This window comes from Beta vulgaris, chromosome 4 (assembly GCF_026745355.1).
Source record: "Beta vulgaris subsp. vulgaris cultivar EL10 chromosome 4, EL10.2, whole genome shotgun sequence".
Taxonomy (NCBI): Eukaryota; Viridiplantae; Streptophyta; class Magnoliopsida; order Caryophyllales; family Amaranthaceae; genus Beta; species Beta vulgaris.
In genome coordinates, this window is record NC_079205.1 from 40558241 (window position 1) to 40582785 (window position 24545).

The 24545-nt window shown below is 36.9% G+C and overlaps 1 protein-coding gene and 1 pseudogene across 2 annotated transcripts; one reads left to right on the forward strand and one right to left on the reverse strand.

Annotated features, from left to right (window-relative positions):
• Positions 1–345: 345 nt before the first annotated feature.
• On the reverse strand, positions 346–7768 carry LOC109136353 (plasma membrane ATPase 4-like; annotated as a pseudogene).
• LOC104907697 (protein ABCI12, chloroplastic) lies at positions 7728–21648 on the forward strand. Of its 2 annotated transcripts, XM_048643113.2 has the most exons (8): positions 7728–8285; positions 8802–8832; positions 11313–11429; positions 13827–14063; positions 14355–14519; positions 14690–14765; positions 15405–15469; positions 21064–21648. In XM_048643113.2, exons 1-8 carry the CDS (start codon positions 8125–8127, stop codon positions 21211–21213), a joined length of 1002 nt encoding a protein of 333 aa, XP_048499070.1. In that variant the 5' UTR covers positions 7728–8124; the 3' UTR covers positions 21214–21648. The 2 variants fall into 2 exon arrangements, with proteins under 2 accessions (XP_048499070.1, XP_010694966.2); XM_010696664.3 differs by lacking the exon at positions 8802–8832 and having other exon boundaries at positions 7730–8285.
• Positions 21649–24545: the final 2897 nt, after the last annotated feature.

Here is a 24545-nt window from a genome sequence, read left to right on the forward strand (position 1 = left end):
CATGTCAAATATCAAACCATTTATATATGAAATCAGATCCTTAGGCCTCAATCGTCAACAACTAACAAGCTAAGCTAAGTAACTAAAATAGAAAGGAAGAGAGAGAATGAAACTCACCCTAGAGTGTTCTCTTCTTTAAGCTGCATCAAGAACAAATAATACACATAATCAATCAAAACGTCCAAGGAGAATCCAGTAATAGAACTATTGTTTAACACAGAAACACTTTGATTTCTGTTAACATACGATAACCCATTTCGGAGATCAGATCAAAACTGGTGTGGGTATTATCAATAAAATAGCAGGGTGAGAATAATACTAATTGGAATATTTGCTTTCATCGCTATTAACATTTCTTTGACAGGTTTTGGACATTGATCAACAACTCTTTAGTCAATTAGAAGCCAATTAGAATCCTAGATCCTTGAGTGAAAATATGACAACAATGAAAGGCACAAGTACATGTATATACAGCCACTGGAACATACAGAGAAGAATAAAGGACATGGCCATTCACATTTGCATCCTTTGAACAAGATTTTAGTGAACTAAAACATAAATTAAAGGCAAAGGTGAAATACATTCATAAATAACATGAAAACCTAAAAAATGCAATCATAAACCTCCACTCTAAAGAATGAAATTTACCGGGAAATGCTCAATGCTTGAAAATGATGATCCACTTGAGGTTTGTTTAGCAGATGCCTCTCTCTTTTTAGCGTTTGTTTCCTTTAAAGTAACTTCACTTGACTTGGCCATTAGAATTATCCATCACATAATTCAGATAGAAATGAAAGAATTTGGCTTACGCCTCGCTCTAATTTAGGAGGGACAACCCTCCACTTTTCCCATTCTTGTTCCGTCTTCTTGGCTGCTACTCCTGATAAATGGATAAACAAGACTGACTATCTCGAGATCGCTGGATAATAATTTCTCCCTCACATATTACTAAATGTCATGTGCAACATATTGTATAAACTAATTTGAATTTCATTCCAAATGATTCCACATTTTCATATTAACTATTGCTTAGAATAGAAACACCATGTTAATTGAAAAATGGAAACACATTTGCCAACCAAGTTTTTAAGATATTGACTAATTCTTCTTTCTTCTGCTTTTTTTCTAACCAGACCCCTGTTTGGCTGTTTCCAAACATTGCTAACCAGAACTTGTGCAACAAATCGATATAGAGCATCAGGGATGAATAAATAAGCAACTCCAAATATGTAGCACCACCACAGCAGGGTAGGTCAGTTAATAGTAATGTGAGAGAAGAGAGGTAAGTTGATGGGTCCAAGTGAAACTAAGATTTTAAGATTGAAATTGTCACTTCTCCATTTTCTTACTACATAGACGGGCTAGAATACAATTCGAAAAATCATACTACAAAACTTGCTATACATAAATGGAATCGAGACAGGATCAAAATGGAATCGAGAAATTCATCATGGACTTCACCTGGGATACAACAAAGTCAACAGAATCTGTGATAAATGGCTCATGGGGGCCATCACGAATACCCTTCAAGACATATCGTTTCAAAAGGAATGAAGGAGTCCAGCTTACACTGCATAATTGCATAATAATCAGAGCATTTCCTATGTAACATGCAATATAAAGGGGGAAATCGTGTGAACAAGATATTGGTACAATACAATAAATGGTTCCACTAATTTGGATAACATTCTCACTTGTAACCAACAACAAGTTAACATACCAGGTATAGTTTGCTACACTCTGAGCAATGTTGTAAAAGATTTATGGCCTTCTCAAGTGCCACATGCAGAGAACACAATGCCTGGATTCTTGACCTACTACGTGGGGGTGCTGCTTCTAGAGCAGGAAAGATATTCAACACTTTACAGAATATCTTGGATAAAATCTTGCACAATCCTCCATGTAACTGCAAAAGAAACAATATTTGTAATTTCAACTGGAAGCAGTAGATCAATTCATACAAGAAAATTCTTGTAGACGTAGCAAAAAAGAAATTTAGAAAACAAATATCAAACAGCATGAAAATTCAAAATAAGTTCAACTTTCTTCTTTAGGGCATGAATTTAGACAGCAACAAGTACAACTGTACAAGCAACTGGTCTATTCATCCATTCCATCTCAGACCATGATAAAAGTTAGTAGGCATCTCCAGTTTTACTGATGAGCTCAATATCATTAGTCGTCTTGAAATAGATTAATTAACCCACAAAGAATATTCCTGAACAATTATTGGTTCCTTCGCAAAGGGTAACAGCTAATAAACCTACACTTTTCAACCGCCATAACCATCTAAAGAACCACCATATCCAGCTGAGGACTGAGGTACCTATGCGAGCATATTGCCATCACAACCATTTGAGATACCATTATAACACACACCATCCTAGATACGGCCACACGCCGCAACTATCCAATGTACCACCACAACCACTATAAAAACATAGAATAGGACACTAATATACCTCCCTCAGATCGACATATAGGTTCCTGAACACAACTATTAAACAACAATTCACAGGTGAGAATGCAATAATCTAACATTTAAAAAGAACAGTAAAAAGAAGCAAGATGAACAATGAATACCTGCAGCTTATGTGTTGCCCAATGAGAAAGATTCATTATCAACAGACTCATATAATGCTTAGGAAATTCAAAAGTGTCCTTGACTTGTAAGGACGGCGTACTTCTACCTAGTCATCTTCTGTGTCAGTGAAGTCTAGCAACAAACTGCGCGCATGATCCTCTCTCCACTCTTTGCAGCCTTCTGATCTACACGGTGTAATGTTGCTGAATTGTGTCGATATCTAATCCTTTAAGTTTCACAATAGACTCAACGTGGCCTTTCAAAGTGTGCAACTCCCTCAGCCTGCATTCATACATTATATGGAACTGTTTATATCTGGATAATTCATGAAACAATTATCATACTACGCATGTCAGTGCTACTCTGCTAGATAAATTATTAGAAGTTTCTCCATAACACAAGAGGGAAAATAGACGAAATCTTGTGGTTTACAATCAAGATTAGGTAAAGTGGCAGATGTTGATAAAATTGATTACGTAGGAATCAATAATGTTAAATGTCAATCAACTTCATAACTTTATGCATTTGCGTATACCTTTTTAGAATATAGTTCATCCAATACAGGCTACAACAAACCTTGGTTTTATATGATCTGAAGCCTTTATTGCATAACTTAGCATGATTTTATCAATCCATGTGATTTCACAATCAAAGGCGGCTACTGAATCAATAAAATCATAATGGTAGTAATTTTCTTCATGCAAACATAAAGGGTTAGGTCTTACCTAGAAACTTCATCCCTCCTCTATGCTTGTTCAGCAATCTCAGAGAGTTCCCTGTAATTGCTGCTCTCATTGAAAAAGGTGTGGTAACTGCAGGTTGAAGAACGTGCGGGCTTCTTTGTTCAGTCGCCCATTGTGCTTCTTTCTCTTCTCTTCCGTAGTCCTTCTTAGTGGTAAAAGCAGTCTAAGCAAGACAAAGAAACCAATCCAGAATCAGTAGCAAAACCAATAAAGAAACTTAAATTGTTTTTCTGACTCTAACAGCAATATTAACCTTATTGTCCAGAAGGTTGTTCCAAACCCTTCCACTCAGCACATAACGAATAATGAATTTCAGAACATCAAGGGATATGTAAGTGACCAGACTGTAAACCCATACAACAAGAGCCCATCCCCATCTCATAGCTTTGATCCTTGCAAAGCGAAAATTGGCATAGACAGCTATGAGAGCCGCAATTTGTTGAGTGTAGCACACCAATATGTTATTAACGTCAGAAAAGCTTTTAAGCAAAGCAAAGGCAGAAAAACTGTCGATAATATAAAAAATCCCAGATTTACTACTACTTTGAAATTGAAACGTCCAAACATGTGTACAACAACGTCCTAAAACTAATGTCAACAACGCTATATTCATCTAATAAACAGTCAATAGGTAAATAAAGTAAAATAAACTTAAAGACACAGTACAAAGATGAATATTTGATGGAAAACAACATATATATATTGCATCTCAGAGTTTGCTCTCTACCTACTATGAACATTACGTGGAATACCCACTCCCCTGGGTGGTAGCCTATTCAGATGCAATGAGTTCCATAACTCGTTTCCACCAACCAGGAATGAGATAGCAAACCAAAACAGCTATATAACGCAAATCAGTTTAATTAAATCAGAATTTTTTACATCAATACACACGAGATAGCAACACAGCAACAATACAACACAAGCTGGCAAACAACAGGAAAAAAACGAAAAATTAGAGCAAAATTGAAAAAAAGAACGGAATAAATTTGAGTAATACCTGAGCCAATAAATTCCAGGAACACTTGGATGATTGAAAATATCGAATCACTGATAATTTAATAAAGCATAGGTCACAGAGCATTAGGTCAGAATCGCAATTGATGCAATCGAAGGAAGTGCAGCACCATTGTAGAAATTTCCCAATTAAATGGCAAAATTACATTAGGACTAACCCTAACAAGATAAATTGACAGAATTAGAAACAAAACAATCAAAACTCACACTCGAATACAAACCCTAATATGACAGAACACAACATTTGACGAACATGATTATCGAAGAATACAATAAACACCGAAACTTACAGTGAATTTGGGACAAATTCTTAGTGATTCGGAGCTCGAAAATTTTCTGGAACGATTCTCCCGAAATTTCTGGAAAAGAGAAGCAAATGAACGGTTCGCCGGAAAACCGTATCACAAAGGACCAAAAGGTTAGAGGTGGAAAGGGAAGGGAAGAAATAAGGGAAGAGGCGATGAAGATGTGGTATGGAAAGAGGACAGAGGTGAAAGAAGAGGGAAGAAATTAGGTTAGAGAAGATGAACGATTGAGAGGAAAAATGGGAGGAAGAGATGACGAGAAGAACATCAGAAGGCAACTAAGCAAAGCAAGGGCAAAACAGCCATTTCACTGTAACTTTGGGTGGAGAAGAAAGGGCAAAACAGACAATGTACTGTTACTAAGCTACAGTAGTTAGAAGTTCCCACTTTTTAATGGGTAATGGATAATGAGGGTATTACATAATTAAATTTGTTCCTAATTATATAATTAGGGTAAAAAACCTACATTTGTAGGTTATCAATAAGTAATGACTTATTTTTGGCAGATATACATTAAAGTTGAAATTATTCTCAAAGTATGAAAAGTTGTAATTATTCTCAGATTATGAAAAGTTGGGATTATTTTCATATTATAAAAAGTTGGGACCATTTTTAGAATATGGGATAAAGGTGGAATTATTCCTATCAATTTATCCTAAATTTAATTTCATTTAACTTGTTCAATATAATATATAACAAGTAAGATGAAGAAATTATTATTTAATATATATGACAAAATTCATTAAGAGTACTTCCTCCGTAACAAAAAAAATACATTTATTGTCATTTTGGATGTAACACAAAAAATGCAACAATTTAAAATTTACTTATTTAGTAAGAAAATTTCAACATATTTACAACAATACCATTACTAAAAAACTCAAAAGTACCATTATCATTCGTGCCCCATTTCTCTCTCTCCTCCTTTTTCACTAATTCAGCTCTCTAACTACAATTACCAAATTTTGATTAAGAGTTCGTGCCGAGTCAAATTGTTACCATAATTTTTTATAAAGGAAGTACATAAGATCTTTTGCAAGAGAACACCAATCTTCCTCCCTCTTCATTTATATAACTAGTTTTTTTTTGCCCGGGCGATGTCTCGGGTCAATTACAATAAAAAAATATGTTATTATTTTTATTTTGCTACTTTTCGTATTTTTTGTCCATTAAGAAATTGAAAAGCTCACGTTACGACGTGATAAGTAAAAAAAAATTGAAAGGTTTGAGTTTGAAAACAATACTTAAAAGGAATTGTGGTAAGAGAATATGACATCAATATTCTCTTGTAAGTTACGTAATAAGAGTGTTAGAGATGTATATGCTTGTTTAAATTACCATTATCATCCGATAAGAATAAGAATCTCTCTCCCCCCACAACTTGTCTCAAGACCTCCCTACACGCGCAGTCCTCTTTCTAGGGTGCCTTCTCTTCAACTTATTGGCCATGAACTTATCTGAACTGAACTTATTGAACCTGAACTGAATTGATTGGAACTTATTAAACCTGATTGGACCTGAATCAACTTATTGGACCTGATTGAACCTGATTGGAACTTATTGGACCTAATTGAAACTTATTGACCTGATTGAAACTTATTAGACCTTATTGACCCTGATTGAAACTTATTAGACCTTATTGGACCTGATTGAAACTTATTAGACCTTATTGGACCTGATTGAAACCTATTTGACCTTATTAGACAAAAAAATTAACGAGTAATAACATAAATATTACCCATAACGTAGATACTAGCCCTCAAAATTTATTATGAAGTAATAATTATTAAAATTCGTCCTTTAAAAAAATTATTATTATTAATTATCTCTTATGATAAATAATTTAACAAAAATTTTTTACTATTTATATATTTTCCTATACATAACTTTCACCACTAATATATCTAGTAGTCTTGTTTTTATTTCATAAAGCACTTGTAGAAAATCAAAAGTTGATTAAATATCTTTCATTTTTATTAGTAAAGAGAACATGTTATCTCTAGTTATTTAAAGACGAATTGCAAAATATTGTAATTATAATGATTATTATTGTAACCTTATTTGACCATGATTATAATATTTTTTTAATAATAATATAATCAGCTAATAGTAATATGAATAATCAAATAATAGACAATAATACAAGTATAATACTATATAATCATTGTGGTACTTTAATCAAAATTCTAATAATAACACAATCAGCTAATAGTGATATGAATAATAAAATAATGGACAATAATATATATATTTATTGAACATTGAGTATTTGGACCTTATTAGACCTCATTGAAACTTATCTCTATTATATAAGGGAAGGGGGGAGCTATGGTGTCCCCGAATGAAGAGACTATTTTATTCTCCTTTCCTTTTTAAATTACAAACTCACTTACAAACCAAGGGGGCTTCAAACAAAAATACTTGGAATAAAATTATAACAATCACTCATAAGGCAACTAAAATCATAAAATTGCATAATTTACATTATACAAATCACTCAAATGAGGAACTTTACAAAAAACTGAAAAATTCACTTTACTGCAACCAATACACTACAACGTCAATACATACTCACAAAAATATTCACAAAAATTTGACTTGAAATAGTTTCCACTTCCTTCACAATCTATGAATTAGTGTAATTAATTCAAAAATCAACAAAAAAATTTCATATTAGAAATCATAAATAAATTCAATAAAATCTCTATTCTGTTCATAGAATTTACCTTTGAATAGTAAAAAAAAAAAAATAAAATTGGTGAGAGATTTAAGTGATAGAGACTAAACTAATCAATTTTGCAACTAAAAACAATTATACTTCCTATGTCTCAAAATTTGCCTCTTACTTGTGTCGAAAAAAACCGAGTTTCTGTCTCGAAAAAAATCTAAGCGTGCAAAAAATGCTAGTTGCACCTTATTAGAACTTATTGGACCTTATTAGACCTGATTGGAACTTATTGCATCTGATTGAAACTTGTTGAACCTTATTAGATTTGATTGGAACTTATTTCTTTAATTGGACCTGATTACAACTTATCTAACTTATCTGAACTTACTTATTTTTTTTTAAGTTGGAGAGGACGCACCCTACTCCGAACACTACCGCTCTCTGCTCCCATTCCAGTCCACCACCAGTCCACCACCACCCACTTTCTCTCTATCTAAAGACTAAATATCTGCCCCTCTCCTCCCGTTGGCTCAAATTGTTTTTGGTTTCTAATGAAGCAGCTTTAAGGAGAAGCTACGGATTCAAGTGGAGCAACCATGAATGTCAATGAAGTTGTAAAGAGACGTTTTTTTTAGGAAAATACAGGGCGGGGAATAGCAAAACCCCGAGTTATGATGGCCCTTTCTCATCCTACAATAATCCTACTTTCTGGGCCTAAATCATTTATTTTCCTACCTTCTTCAACCTTAAAACCATGGAAGATGCATTTGAAAACCCTCAAAATCCACTGTAGTGCAGCTAGCAGTAATGGAGAAGTTCATGATTGGAGAAAATGGGTGCCCAAAAAACTCAACTTTGGGCCTGATAAAGTACTACAGTCCATTGCTGGGGCAACTTCTAGCCCAATTTGTCAGTACATCTCTTCCCCTCCAACTGTCTTGCATTCTGTTGATCCTAGAATTAAACTGGTAATCTCTTATTCTCTGTATTTGCTTTGTGGTTGTTTCTGTTATTCTCAATTGTATTAGAATATGGTGGTACGTGTAATGAATTTATTTGTAATAGAGTAAGAGACGGTAATGGCAATGGAAATAATTGGTTTTTGGAGAATTACAATGGTTTAAGATTTGAAGGTCTCATGAACTGCTATATTCGCTAGGTAGGTTAGAATTTAAGATTTATGTGTTGCCTCCAGCCTCCATCGTGTATCTAGTTTATGTGGTATTTGGGAAATAATTGGTGTTTGGAGAATTACAGTGGTTTAAGATTTGAAGGTCTCATAAACTTGTAATATTGGCTAGGTAGGTTAGAATTTTGTAAGCAATATGCATTTGCGAAACAAATTAAGGCATTTGTTTGCTTTGTTTTTCGCTTTATATATTAATACACTAGCTTAGCTTTCATTTGAACTAAAGCTCTCCTTTTGAATATATGTAATTGAATTCTATGAGAAGCAAAATTGATGTGTTTGAGCATTTCTGTAGGTTGAAGAATGTTTTTTTTCACCTGAATAGAGTAAGTTTCAGGAACAATAAGCTCTTTGTAAGCTCTATTAAGTTCCGATATTGCTACCTAAGTTCAATGGACTAATATAAAATGAGGCCATAATGAGGCTGTTGATTGGTTAGGGGTAAAATGTTTTCTTGGAATGTTATGCGATTTTCAATTGGTTTACGAAAGAAACGAATAATTTTTCTGTGGATTCCCCAATGAACCTTCTTTTCTTCTTTTTGCCTAATTGAAAAGTGAGAAGTTCATTTCATTCTATGCTCTGTTGCGGTGACCAACTTCAAATCTCTCAGTTGTAGCTAGATTTAGTACTTGGCTAAAGCATGTTGTAACGCTTTGCTCTTTCAGCAGTTGTGACCACATTGAGCATATAGTATTTACTATTTACAAGCTATTCAGTGCTTCAAGAGTGCCGGTTCTAGTCTATAATGGCAGCAATGTGAGAACCCACTGAGTGCTTCTCTCCCAAACACTACCAAGGAGGGAGATAGAATATGGTTTGAATGGTTGTAATAAGGTTGTTTTTGTGGTCTAGAAGGCCTAGGTGACGACCCTTCCTACAAGATAACCTCTCTTTTATTGTTTTGTTGAGTTGATTATATCAATATTGCTCCTTTACAACAACAACAAAGCCTTAGTCTCGAAAATGATTTGGGGTCAGCTAACATGTTTATGTGGCAAATGAAGCAGTAGCAATCAATTAAAGAGTGTAAACAAAGAAAAATGAGAAAGTGAAGTGGAGTGAGGAAAGTCGGACGAGAGAAAACATAAGGAAGAAGAAACTGAATGAGTTGTAAAGTGCAAACCAAAATATATGAAAATAAAATTTGAGAAAGTTTTGTAGATCGGTATAAACAAAAACTCACTATATTAGGATCTTAATTTCGAAGTTCTATAAAAGAGGGTAAAGAGAGAAAAACAAATGTGAAGAAAAGCGATGAGAGATTCCATATGGGCACTTGGAAACTTTCTTACTTAAAGAGCGAGTTTCAGCTAACATGTATAATGCTGTCAATTGACTAGATTGTTGTCTTGTAAGTAGCTGTTAGGCAGTACATCATACATAGCTCTTTGTGGCCTTTGCATATATAATAATATTCAGGGGTGATCAGACATAGCCATTATGGAGTTACTTTGATTGGTTCTATCCCTAGATCATACTTTTTTTTCTCCAGATATGCAGTGAGGATTTTTTTCACAGGCTAAGGTGTAAGGGTTTCAGCCTATCCTCTTCCTTTCTCTCTCCCTTCTTACATTGTAAGTCAGACTAAAGGTGATGCACTATTTTGTATATGTTCAGGGATTTCATGTTGGCTCTCTTGTGCAATAATAAGAAAAGGCATCTGCTGTATACAGTATACTAAATCGATTGCAATGGGTTAGGCTTTAGAAATCATTGGACATTTTGGGGACTTTTTTCTTTTCTTTCAGCGAAAATATAAATGCATGGATGCACTCTTTTTATCGCTTGTCCTATGTCAATGAGCATCACCATATGTCTATACCATCAAACCTTTATGTGAAGTTTGATGATTAGTTGTACTTGATGATTGGATGATCCGATTATTATTTAGTCACTTAACATCTGTAGTACTGTTGAGCTGCTGCCCCTACAAATTAAAGAGCCTAAGCGGAAAATTGTTTATTTTACTCCCATTAAGTTATGTGCTTGCATTTGCTAAGTGTATTTCAGCCATCTTAAGTCTATGGTTCTTCTGATGTCAGAAATTTTGTTTTTAAATCTGTGTAAAGCAATATGGAAAAAGTGAGCTTCTAGCCTTGATTTTCTTTATTGCTCCTTGGCTAATAGATTAGCAAATTGAGTTTGTGGTATGTATAGCTGATGTATAAGGGATTAACATGTAAATATGTAGGCTTCAATTGAAGATGTTCAATTGTTCATTATGATTAATATTGGAGCGTTGTTGTCTTTCATTTTGTTGTGCAATACGGCACATGACAGTCTTAGACTCTTAGGCTTTCCTTATTGTTTATGGGTCTATTGCATGGAACTGCAATTATATGCAAGTGTTTTAGTTACAAACATTTATAGATGGAATAAAATGTTACATATTGCGCGAAAGGTTTCCAAACTACTTAAATATGAAGTTATGAAAGGGAAATGTTTCTTTGGATGTCCCAGCTTCTAATACAAAAGAGAAGCCCCGTTCAACTTAGCCCTTAGTTGACAAAACTCCCAGCCCATTCTCTTTCTCACTTGTTGGTGGCGGTAGTGACTTTGCCTAATTCCATTGGCCATGATCTTTTTGGCATAAAATACACCTCTCCCGAAAATCTAAGATATTTTCTTTTTTGAAATTATGACTGAAAATAGTGATATTTTATCTTTGTTGTGAGTTCATTTTTGATAAGCAAACTCATGGAAGAAATCTTGTTAATTATTTTTGTAACATTTTTTTTTTTGTCTTTCTCATGTATTTTGGAATTTTTTTTCTATGTTTTAAGGAGTATGTGTACTTTTGCAGGTTTGGCTTCTTGTGTTAGTTTTTTTGCCAGCACGTTCCAATATTTACATGCGCTTTGGGATTGTTTTTTCTCTAGCTCTTCTGTCCACATGGATACTCCCTGCAGATGTGTGCAAAGTAAGTTTCAATCTTTAATTAGGAATTCTTTTGGTGCTGCTTTGGTGTAGCTTGCAATTTGCATATATCTCCAAGTATTATTTATGTCGGAAGAAGTCTCATTTTTTACTTTTTAATGATTTACTTCTTTGCTTTTGACTCGTCAACTTCTCTTTAATACTCCCTCTATCCCAAAAAAAATCTACGCAACATTTTGACTTGCACATTTGCCAACGAAATTTTTTGACTATGAATTGTTACCTATTATAAAATAATATGAAATTATCATTCAGATAATCTAAAAGCATCTTATGGACTAACATCTGTTTTAATATTAGTAATAAATTATGGTCAAAGTGATGTATGTGAATAGCTTAAATGTCAAATACTTGGACTGAAGGAGTATATTACTGCAGTGGAATTGGTTTCTTTTTTTAAATTTTAGGAGTGGAGTTTTGTAATGTGATGTTCATAGCTAATGAGTCGTGCTTGATGCAAGGAAAAGAAAGAAAGGAGTTGTGTCTAAGTTTTATATCGGAAAGAATTTGGTTTAGATTGCATTTATCTCTTCTTCTAGATAGGCCTAAAATGAAGGGCATTCTTTGAATAGTTAGAGAAAATGAATTTGTGTTTTGTTTTTCTTTTGTTACTTTTCTTCGTAATGTATTCAAGGAGTGAGTTTTAAATCCAAAGAGGGAACTTCAAATAAGAAATAAAGGGATTTGAAATGACAATGATTTAGGGTCACATAATATGGGATTGTGTGAAACCTCTTTCCCCAAACAAAATATTTTAATGAAATGATTTGTGCCCTAGGTTTAAGACCTTAATATTCCTTTTCAACTTTCTTATTTAAACAGTGTTTCATGCAAAGTTTATTAGGTTTTCAGTCTGACATTACAGAAGCATGTAAATTTAGACTCTTCTAGTGTCTTCTTTATGTTCTTTATACTGGCAGAATATTCATACTCAAATACTTTCTGGACATGGGACTTAATTTTGGATCCAGCTAGTTCAGAATTATCAGATTTTGATTCATACATGTACTACATGACTAACACTCTCTCCCTCTCCCCCTTTTTCTATTTCTAAGAGTTCTATATTGTATATCAATATACTCCCTCCGGTCTTTATTAGTTTACCCCTTTCTTTTGCACAGAATTTTAGGAGAAATAATGTTGTATGTCATAGAAAGAAAGAGAAACTATTATTTTATATTAAAGTTGAATGTATGTGTGATGAAAAGTTAGTGGTCCCATTCCAAAAATAGAAACAAAAGAAATGGGTAAACTAATAAGTGACATCCCAACAAGAAATACGGGTAAACTAATAAAGACCGGAGGGAGTGCTATTTTTCTTCTAAAAGGTTAGTATCTCCATCTCGGAGGCATTTAGTGGGCGATGCTAGGGAAGATTCATTGGATCGTTTCTAATATGGCATAAAATTTCTTGTTCTTGTTGTGGCTGGAATCACCATTTCATGGTTTGGTTTAGTGGTCTTATGATCAAACACAAATTTCAAACAGTTTTGGGTTTCAACATTCACATGATAATGATTTGGTGCAGTGAACTGTGATTAGCATTGTAAGGTATAAAAGCACAATTGCTTTGCTTGAACTTTATGTATCTGTTTCAAAAAATAACTTTTGTATTAAACGAATACGTGAATGATTGAATTGGAGACTACAATCATTTCAGTGAGCAGTAGTGTTTCATAAGTCGTATATTTGGGATTATGCCTTAAATGGAAACGCATATCAAACGAGCATCATATCTTTCAGTATTAGCGATGCCGTCCCTTTTTACCAGCCCATATCTGTCTTATTGGTCTATGTAATTTACTTATGGTGATCCTGTACAACTCAGGCTATATTGGTTTAACGAGCTGAAAGTCAAATATCGAGCTATATAAGAAGCCATGAATAAAGTCAATAGGGCTCAATAGACTTGATGAGAATTTAAACTGCTGGCCTCGCTAATTGTTTCATTTTTTGGGAGAACCTTACTAGAGGAGCCTCTTTAATGATTGAAGTTTTGAGTTTGACTTGGAAATGTGAAATCAACCTTGTATTTGTGTTTAATTTCTATTATTTTATTCAAGCAATAATAATATGTTTTTTTTTCATCTTGGGTCTTTTCTGACTTGGTCCCTCTTTTCATCAAAAAAATAATTAAAAGTGAATTTGCATCTATCTTGGTCTCCCAAGATTCCAATAGAAGGTGCCTGTATTTTTGGGGTCCCTCTTTACATGCATGCACTCAATTTGGCATCAAGGAATTCTTTCTGTATATGTATTTCATATTGTGGAATTTCTGAGATCATGTGAAGTGTAAATATGACTGCAAGGAACTTCTGGTTCAAGTATTTAAGCTTCTTTCAAGATTCCCTCGCTTGAGTTTCTTCTTTCCATTTTGCAGGATCAATTGGGTAGAGTGGCATTGTTGTCTCTAATTTTATTTATAGTGCTGGGACTGACTGCTGATGGTGTTCTTCCCAGTGTCTCTAGGAGGACTCCACCACCATCTTTGTCCGGACTTCCAAGTATTCCTTCATCAGTTAAAGGTTATACATATATGCTTTTTAAGTTTGGACCTTTACAGATGACAAGGAAAGGACTCTCGGTAGCAAGTACATCTGCATGCCTCACATTCACGGTAAGTTGTTTTCTCCTATGCTTCCCAAGTTGGTTATATCAATTATCAAGGATGCCTAAGGTGTAAGGAATTCCTCTGCTGAATGGAATATCCTTCCTCAAGGCCTGTGATTTTCTATCACTTATTTTGTAAATATTGTAGCCAACTTTCTCCATACTACCTCTTCTGTTTGCATTTTTATTTACCTTATACTTATATTATTTTTCTTCAACCTCCTTGATCATGTGTGCTCAAACTCAAGTTATTGTATTTTTAACTGTCCGTAGAAGTGAGTGTCTGTTGTTGTGACAGATCTTACAAAGTGCTAGCCTCTGTTTGTCAACAACCCCCCCAGAGCAACTTGCTTCAGGATTACGGTGGTTCTTGCTCCCTTTTGCACCTATTGGTGTTCCAGTAGATGAAATTGTTCTGACTCTTATGCTTTCACTAAGGTTCATAAATCTTATTTTTGATGAGGTATTTTTATTTCCTCACTCTGCTCCTTTTCTTTTATGGGACAATTGGGGAGGGGAGGCTGTTTTGCTTTCTCTTTTCACGTCCTCTGTTGAAATTTTAGTTTCAGTTGCCTTTGATCAAATCTTTATGTTAAGTCCTCTTACCTTTCTCATATAACTAGCTTGTGGCAGGTCCGAAATGTAGCTCTTGGAATTTTATCTCGTAGAATTCATTGGCAGGACTTGACACTCCTGGAGAAAATTGATGGTATGTTGAGGACTCTAGAAACTGTTTTCAGGAGTTTGTATTGTCTGGCTTACTGAAAATTGTGCCACACTTTGTGGCCATATAATTGGTGAAATCCTTCCTTTTATCTCCATACATCTCATGAAATTTTCTAATTGGCCTCTTTTTCTTCTTTCTTCCTTTCGCCTCCTATGGTATTCTCTTTTTTGCTGAGAAATCTGGCACATTCTGTGGCCAAAGAAGTCAGTCTACTCCCCGCTTTCTTTCGAAATCAGTGCCATTGGATTCTTTCTCTTTCTTATATCTCTTTCTGCACTTCCTCAGGCTCCCCCCTATCTGCCCTTCACATAAAAATTCTTGAAATGATTCTTATGCCAGACAATTGATGCTTCTAATTTATTTTCCTTTATCTTGCAAAGAATTACTATCCTTGTTATCGTTTGCTGTAGAGCTCTCTGCTGGCACCACTATTTATTTTGGTGGATGGTAAATATCACAGAACTTTTTTTATATAGTTTTATTTCTGCTCTTTATTTTGGTGGATGGTATACAGGTGGTATATAGGGACTTACGAAATTCTGTTCCCCCCTTTTGTAAACTTCCCACTGTGTTATAATTTAACTCTGCTTTTAAAGAATGCCATTTTCTTTGGACATGCAGTCTTCGTAATGTATATCAGACGGATCTTCAAGAATATTTTTAGCCATGCAGAGCAAATATCACAGGTAAAATAACATCTAACCTAAAACTCCTTTAGTTTGGACAACCTACTCTTTTTTTCCCTAAAAATTCTTCTGAGATGGTTCATGCAGTACGGAATGGTGCTGTAGATTATTTAATTATGGCCGAGTGCTTGAAATTGTGTATATCTGGTTGGATGATAGAAATTGATCAAATGTAATTGAATTATCTGAGTGTTGTTTTGGAAATTGGATACAAACAAATTTATAGAAAGGAGAAAGAAAAAAGAAAAGAAATTGAGTACTCTAGCTGTGACATCTCTGCAATGCTTCCACTGCCTCCGGTCAGTTAGTAACCTCAATCAAATGAAAAACACACAAATAGAGAGAAGAAAGGATTGATTGAGTAATTAGCAAAAAGAGGAAAACGATTACAGTGAGCTTTCGAGAGGCTCCACTCTCCCAATAAACTACTACTACTCAATACTTTCAGGATAGTTTTCTCTCTCTTCTACTTCCCTTTTTATTCCCAATTCCCTGCCCCTAACAACCAGAGGACACCTCATCTTTTCTCTAACAGAATTGGCAGACAACAACTTTCCTCTCCACTCACCTATTTACAATCATTGCCCCTAACCAAAAATAGTAAACTCTAATCCTTCTTGTGTCCATCCCCTTTCTTGCGTCTCGCATAGGTGATCTTGATAGGAGGCCTGATTCGGTGCATTGCATTACCCTTTCCTGCAGCAATTGTTGAGCTCTCATAAGATGAAAATGTAAGTCATCCAACATGGCGTCCCTTTCCTGCAGCAACTCTTCTAGTGAATTAACTGGTGTATGCCCTCGACCTAGCCTCAACAATTGCGGAGGGTCCCTCCCATACACCACCTTAAACGGGGTCATCTTGGTGGACTGATGCACAGAAGTATTATGAGAGAATTCGGCCCATGGAAGCCATTGAGCCCACATTTTCGGGTGGCCAGCTACAAAGCAACGTAAATAAGTTTCTAGCCCTTTGTTGACCACTTCCGTCTGGCCATCCGTTTGGGGATGATAAGCTGTACTATGCTTAAGTGTTGTGCCCCGCAACCTGAATAGTTCCTTCCAGAAGTTACTCAAAAAAATTCGGTCCCTATCTGATACGATCGACGTTGGAAACCCATGCAACCGCACTATCTCCCGGACAAAAATCTTAGCCACAGTCACCGCCGAGAAGGGATGACGTAACCCAATGAAATGCACATACTTGGATAACCGATCTACCACCACAAATATCGTATCAACCCCTTTTGACAATGGTAACCCTTCGATAAAATCCATTGTAATATCATCCCAAATCTGAGAGGGCAAGGGAAGAGGCTGTAACAACCCCGCTGGATGCTGTTGTGACAACTTATTTCGCTGGCAAACTCCACATTTTTTCACATACTCCGTTACTACTCTCCGCATACCCACCCAGTACCATTCCGCCGCCATTCGTAGATACGTTTTAAGTTCCCCGTCATGGCCTCCAGTGGGTGAATCGTGGTACTCATGCAATAAATGAGGAATAAAGGATGAGTTGGAAGGAATAACTAACCTCCCTTTGTACAAGAGCCGATTGTTGATCACGTTAACTCCCTTATGTTCACGTTGTTGGAGCACCAGATCCTCTCTAATCTGCCTTAGAAGTTTGTCTCCTGCAATTTCCCCCTCCAACACTTCCCAATCCACCCCTTGTACAGTAGCCATCACTCCCAATTCCCTTGTACCGTTCTTCTTCCGCGATAGAGCGTCTGCCACACGATTGGATGCACCCGGTTTAAATTGGATTTCAAAATCGAACCCAATTAGTTTACTTACCCACCTCCGGAAGTCTGCTCCAATTTCTCGCTGTTGGGCCATGAACTTCAAGCTCTGTTGATCGGTTCGTATTATAAACCTCCTGCCGAACAGATAATGCTTCCACTTTTGCACAGCTAGACAAATCGCCATTAACTCCTTTTCATAAATCGATTTTTGTTGGAAACGAATGCCCAGAGTCTTACTATAAAACGCAATAGGCCTCCCTGCTTGCATGAGGACTGCACCCAATCCATACCCCGAGGCATCGGTCTTAACCACAAACGGCTTGTCAAAATTGGGCATAGCCAACACTGGAGGCTGGGTCATTGCCTCCTTTAGCTGCTGAAAAGCCTCCGCTGCCATTGCATTCCACCCGAAACTATCCTTGCGAAGCTGAACAGTTAGTGGTCTTGCTATCATAGCGTACTTGGCGATGAATTTTCTATAGTACGCGGTGAGACCGAGAAACCCCCGTAACTCCCTGAGATTCTTCGGCTCCTCCCACTCCAACATTGCCTTGACTTTCTCCATATCCACTGATACACCAGCCTGTGAGATTACGTGACCCAAATAAGCAACTTCAGTTTTCCAGAACTCACATTTTTTGAAGTTTGCAAATAACTGTTGTTGTTCCAATATCCCCAGAACCTTTCGTAAATGTGTGTGGTGCTCCTCCTCACTCCGGCTGTAAATCAATATGTCGTCGAAGAAAACGAGAACAAACTTCCTCAAAAAAGGCCGAAAAATCTCATTCATAAGAGATTGAAACGTTGCCGGGGCATTAGTGAGCCCAAACGGCATCACCAAAAACTCATAATGGCCTTCATGTGTGCGAAAGGCTGTTTTATGAGTATCCTCAGGTCTGACCCGTATTTGGTGGTAACCGGCCTTTAAATCCAACTTCGAAAAAATTACTGACCCGTGTAATTCATCCAACAATTCGTCAATAACCGGTATTGGGTACTTGTCTGGAACCGTTTCTTTGTTGAGGGCCCGATAGTCCACACAGAATCGCCAAGACCCATCTTTTTTCTTCACTAGTAAAACTGGGCTCGAAAATGGGCTTGTCGAAGGCACTATAATTTTTGCTGCCAACATCTCTTGGATGAGCTTCTCAATTTCATCCTTCTGAAAATGTGGGTATCGGTAAGGTCTCACACTAACCGGGTCACTGCCATCTTTGAGTAGTATTGAATGCTCGTGTCCCCGGTGAGGCAAAAACCCCTCTGGAGTGGCGAAAAGCCCCCTGAATTCTGTGAGGATTCTCTCCAATCCCTCTGGTTGCACTTCTCTGCCCTCAGTTTGTTCCTCTATCTCCCTTTTCTGGACCTGGTTAACTTCCACCCAAAAACCACCCCCTTCCTTTTGTAAAGTTCGGATCATGGCTTGTAAGGAGACTCGAGACCTGGCCAACATAGGATCCCCCCTTAAACGAGCAACCTTCACTTCCACCTTATACTCCATAACTTGTGTTTTCCAATTAGTGACCACCGCACCTAACTTTTCGAGCCACTGGACCCCAAGAATCACATCGGAATTTCTAAGTTCAAGTGGTAAGAAATCCTCCAGCACCTCCACAACCCCGTTCAACACCAACCGAACTTGTTTACATATGCCTGACCCTCTAATGGCCTCCCCATTGCCCAAAGATACTCCAAATCCTCTTGACCCAAACACCTCTATTCCCAATTTTTCCACAGCCAACAGTGAAATAAAGTTATGCGTAGCTCCGGGGTCAATCATTACTATTACTTCCGATTCGCCAATTTTACCCACCAATTTCAGTGTTTTGGGACTAGAAATTCCAATTACAGAGTTTAGAGATACCTCGGTGGTTAAATCTGCCGGTGGTGAGGGCGGCGGCTCCGACTCCGGTTCCTCCGTGTCTTCCTCCGTGTCTTCCTCCGCGTCACCCTCTAGCAGAATTACACTCAGCTCCTTCCTACGGCAACGATGCCCGATACCCCACTTTTCGTCGCACTTAAAGCATAATCCCTTGGCCCTTTTTTCTTGTAGCTCGCGGTCACTGAGTCGCCGGACCTCCCCCATCGATTTCGTCGGAGTGATGGTGGATTTGGGTGATGAGAATGAAGACTAGGAATCCGTCGCCCACGATTTAGTGTTAACCGAGTTCGTGGACCCCCCATATGAATACGTGGAGGCAGCTGGTCCTCCCACTCTAATTGACCCTCCATTTGGGCCAGCTTTAAAAGAACCCCCATAAGTCTTCTTAGGCCCCAAGCCCATCACCCTGTTTTTCTCTTCTATTCTGCTAGCCATCTCCATGGCCTGTTCCAAGTTAACTGGGCCCAATAGTCTCAACTCAGCCTTGATTTCATCTTTCAGCCCATTTATGAATTGACCCATTAAAAGAGTCTCAGGTATGCGCTCCAAGGGAGCAGCCATCTCAATGAACTTCCTCTTATACTCCGGCACCGTGCTGGTCTGAGTCGTCGCCAGCCACTGTTCATACAACGAACCGGCATGTTCCGGCCGGAATTGTCGAAGAACAAATCCTTTGAAATCTTCCCACAACCGGATCGGGTGGCGTTCGTTCTCCCACTGCCACCATCGAAGGGCGGCTCCTTCCATTGCTACCACCGCGGCTTCTAACCTCTCTTCGTTCGACAACCGATAAAACGAAAAGTAACGCTCCACGCGCAAAATCCACCCGTCAGGATCAGTTCCATCAAATATTGGCATATCTAACTTCCGGTAGCGCCAGATTCCACCACCGGGCCCATTTCCTCGGTGTGGTCCACCACCCTGACTTCCTACAAACCCCGATTCCGTGGCTTGAAAAGCCCCATACCCTTCATTTCCTCCGTTCAAACCACCCATCGCTGCTATCTCCGTGAAATTCGAGTTACCCTCTGTTTGAATCTGGTTTTGGAGGTTCGTTACCACCGTACGCACCTCCTCTTGTAACTTCAATTGATTTTCCCTCAATTGATTAACCTCCACCCCTTGATTCTCTCTAGTTCTACCCAACCTCTCTTCCAGACGAACCACCACCGCTTCCATATCTTCCCCCAATTTCTTGGACACCTCAGCGTGCCCCTCCATAATTTGCTCCGACAAGGTGCCGCGCATAGCCGAGATTGCCGCTGCGATGGCTCTTTCCACCGCGGCATCCACCTTCGCTGCGATCGACTGGTCAAGGTTAGCCAATCTCTCTTCCACCATATCCAACCTATGCGAAGCGTTTGCCGGTGCCATGATCGGTAGTCTGATACCACTTGCAATGCTTCCACTGCCTCCGGTCAGTTAGTAACCTCAATCTAATGAAAAACACACAAATAGAGAGAAGAAAGGATTGATTGAGTAATTAGCAAAAAGAGGAAAACGATTACAGTGAGCTTTCGAGAGGCTCCACTCTCCCAATAAACTACTACTACTCAATACTTTCAGGATAGTTTTCTCTCTCTTCTACTTCCCTTTTTATTCCCAATTCCCTGCCCCTAACAACCAGAGGACACCTCATCTTTTCTCTAACAGAATTGGCAGACAACTTTCCTCTCCACTCACCTATTTACAATCATTGCCCCTAACCAAAAATAGTAAACTCTAATCCTTCTTGTGTCCATCCCCTTTCTTGCGTCTCGCATAGGTGATCTTGATAGGAGGCCTAACTCGGTGCATTGCAATCTCTTACTACCTTAGCAAATTGGTGATGGAAGATGTAAAGCATTGTCTTTGATGCTGTCTACCTGCACTGTTTACTTTGTGCTGTCTGTGTGTGTCTGGTTCAAATCCAATCTTTAGTGAGGCATGGACAACTATTTTGGCAAAATCTCACTTTTTCGATTTTGCAGGCCATGATTGTTCGAGGTTTCCGAGGTGATAGCAATTGTCACAAGATACACTTTCAACCCTCGTCCATTACGATGGCAAATGTTATTTCCTTGTTGGCTCTATGTGGTGTGATCGGTGCTACCAGGCTGTCAGGATCGATGCTGGTCTAAAAAGCAGCAAAGCCTCCATTGTTCTGGAAATGTTTTCATACAGCCACCCAACACTCACCACTCCAAGTTTGATCCTAAATAGCATGTCACTCATATCTTCAACCCCGTAAATTGCGGCTCTACCTCACGGCTCTGACTCTGGAGTTTTCCAAATGATGCTCAATCTTGTCTGGCATACACTTGGAAAGACAGTTGACTTGGTTGAGGCCTCGAAGGGGTCATCCTTAAGACTGCGACAAGCAACCCAAAAATGGATATTTGAGGATTTCTAAGCCTGCTAGTATTCTTTTCAGAGTTATGTTAATTTGCTGAAGGAATTATAGAGTATAATCGGTATATTTTACCGCAGTTTACTTCTGTACATCTTCCATCTATATATTGTATAAAAGAGTTTGACAAAAGTAATTCATGCTATGGTATATCATTGTTGTCAAATCAACTGCAGCGCTAGGTACTAACACGGTTAGTAGATGGTAGACTCGTGTCTACCATGAGAATGGTAGACACGAGTCAAAACGCAAGTCAACGCAACATAAAACGCACCTTCATTTAATATAAACGTGATCATTTTGAGTTAATATCTAACATACCCCTAATACCTGCTTCTTTTTCCACACCAATTGAAGCAACAGGAAGATACTTTCGTTCAAAATTCCCACCAATTGAAGAATACAATATGCAACGAAACTCACCTTTTCCCCCTCCTTTCCCAACAAACGAAGAAAAATAATTGAATATCCAATTCACCATTCTTTCGCCTCATACTTGGGCAATTGAAGAACACTAAATTCATTACAGAATTTGAAGCAATTTGGGGAATTTAATCTTTGGTTAGCATTTTAGTATGTTTTATTGATGAATTTGTGAAAATGATTAATTTGCTATTGTTCAAGCAAATTAGCTTAGACAATTTCCTTATTTCGTTTACTATACTGAATATAGGTCCTTTACTTGATACAAATTGAATTAAATAGCCTATTTTATTTCATGTAGATGTAATAGTTCAATCTCTATTTCTTTATTCAACTGAGTTGAAAACAGCCTCTATGATTTCATTTAGTGGGGTTGAAACGGGAGTAGCTATTTCATTGCAGTATCATGAAATAGCATTAGCTTTTTTCACCTCGTTTGTTCTAAGGCTCCGTTTGGTAGGGCGTAAAATGTTTTCCCGAAAAACTGTTTTCCTCTATTTTCAGTTTTACATTGTTTGGTTGGCAAAAGAGTGTAAAACCATTTTTCCTTGGGGTAAAATTACTCTCCCAATGATGGAAACCCACTTTCCTTTCAAAATGAAGGGAAAACTATTTTCCTTATCTCTCTTGTACACTCCTCTCACTACCTCCTTACTTTCCCTTTCATTTTCCTTTCATTTCATCATTTTTTTTACATCGAACCAAACAACGGAAAACTAATTTTGGAATTGTTTTTTCATTGTAAATTGTTTTCCATGAAAATAATTTTACACTGAAAATGTTTTACACCCTACCAAACAGAGCCTAAATGCTCCATGCTATATTCACTAGAACATACTCGTAAGTTTATTTCAGTATTAGTTTTTGTTGTGAATCTAAGTCAATGTTATTTTAATGATGATAAACACATGCTATTTTGATGATGATAAACGATTTGTGCCATAACTTGTATGAGTGTAACAGTGAACTAAGAAAGTCATGAAGACTGGACGTTCATGAAAGATTGAAGAACTTGAAGATATGGAAGCTTAGATTTTGTTATACTCTTAATTATGTAATGTAAAGTATTGGAACCTTGTGCTGAACTTTGTGCTAAAATTAGAAATGTGAAATTAGAATGGTTAATTATTTTCTTAGAGTTAAGAAAATAGGTAAGCATATTAATTTCATATATCTATATAAAAAGGGAATCTTAGTTTCGAAATTAAGATATTAAAGAAAATGTTTTTAAAAAGGATTTTATAAAAAAAGATTTTAAAAAAAGGATTTTAGAAAAACCGAGTTTAAATATATTTTGTAAAAATCGATTTTAAGAAAAATATTTTATAAAAGAATTTCGAAAGCAAAAGGATTTTTAAGAAAAAGAAAAACTAGTTTGTGGTAAACTATTTTGATAAAAAGGATTTCGAAATAAATGAGGAATATGAGATAGAAAGAAATCAAATTGGTTATCAAGATTATAAATAAACATTAATTGAAAGAAAACTTATCTTTTTGAAATAAGGATAAAGATGAATAGGATAAAGTTTGTTTTCTTAAGAGAAAAGGTTTTATCCCTTAATCTTAGGAGTAAAAGATAATCATAACTTAGAGAAAGATTTTCAATCATAATATATGCTATAAAAGGGATTGAAAATTAGTCTTATAATTCACGTTTTCAGAGAGAGAAAATCGGAGATATTCAGAGCTGAAAACAGTCTCCTAAGACACAGAGTATAACAATGTTCTAGTCAGATTGAGTAACTATTCAAAGTTTGTAATTGTCCTCTATTTGCTTGAATAAGAAGCACGCTTTTAAGGAATCATTCTTTCGGTAATTTCATAATTATAAAGAGTGGCAACACTTAGAGTTAAGTGTTGGGGAGCACTACTAGGGTTAATAGTGGGGGAATCTTATTGTATCAAGGGTTTGATATTTTAGGACTCAAAATAATAAAGAGTCTGGTTTGTGTGGGCGTAGATCTCAGAGGTGAGATTGAACCACGTTATATCTTATGTTTAAGTGTTGTTTCATATTGTTTTAAGTTTAGTTTTCGCAAAAACTCAAATCAGCGATTTACAAGCGAATCGCATAGTGCCTGGCACAGTGTCATAACCAAGGTTTTGCGAAAATCAATTAGATTTAGTCACTCAATTCAACCCCCCCCCCCCTCTTGAGTGTCACCTTGTGTTCCAACAAGTGGTATCAGAACAGGCTATTCTCGTAAGACTAATCTCTAGAGAATAGAAATCATGAATATGCAAGATGACTCTTGAAAGAGACACTCAAAGTGTCCAATTTTCAACGGAAAGGACTACGGATGGTGGAAGGCTAGGATGAGGATCTACATCCAAGGATTGGACTATGAATGCTGGAAAATCATACGAAAAGGACCAATCATTATCCAAGCCAAAAATGCTGAAGGAAAGATGGTCGACAAGGATGAAGACGACTACAATTCAGTTGACTATGCAAAAGCCGAAAAAAAACTTCAAAGCTATGAGTATTCTCCAATATGGAATTGGATCTGATGAATACTCAAACATCTCAGTTTGTACTACAACAAAAGAAATATGGGACACACTGGAGTTGGCCCACGAAGGTACGAATGAAGTAAAACAATCTAGAATAGATTTGCTTGTCCAACAATATGAATTGTT

Excerpts from the sequence above, each read along its gene's own strand:
- LOC104907697 (XM_010696664.3), top strand. The coding sequence starts at position 7,989 with ATGATGGCCCTTTCTCATCCTACAATAATCCTACTTTCTGGGCCTAAA. Across the intron at positions 8,286-11,312 it reads TTGATCCTAGAATTAAACTG|GTTTGGCTTCTTGTGTTAGT; the intron begins GTAATCTCTTAT and ends GTACTTTTGCAG. Across the intron at positions 15,470-21,063 it reads ATGCAGAGCAAATATCACAG|GCCATGATTGTTCGAGGTTT; the intron begins GTAAAATAACAT and ends TCGATTTTGCAG.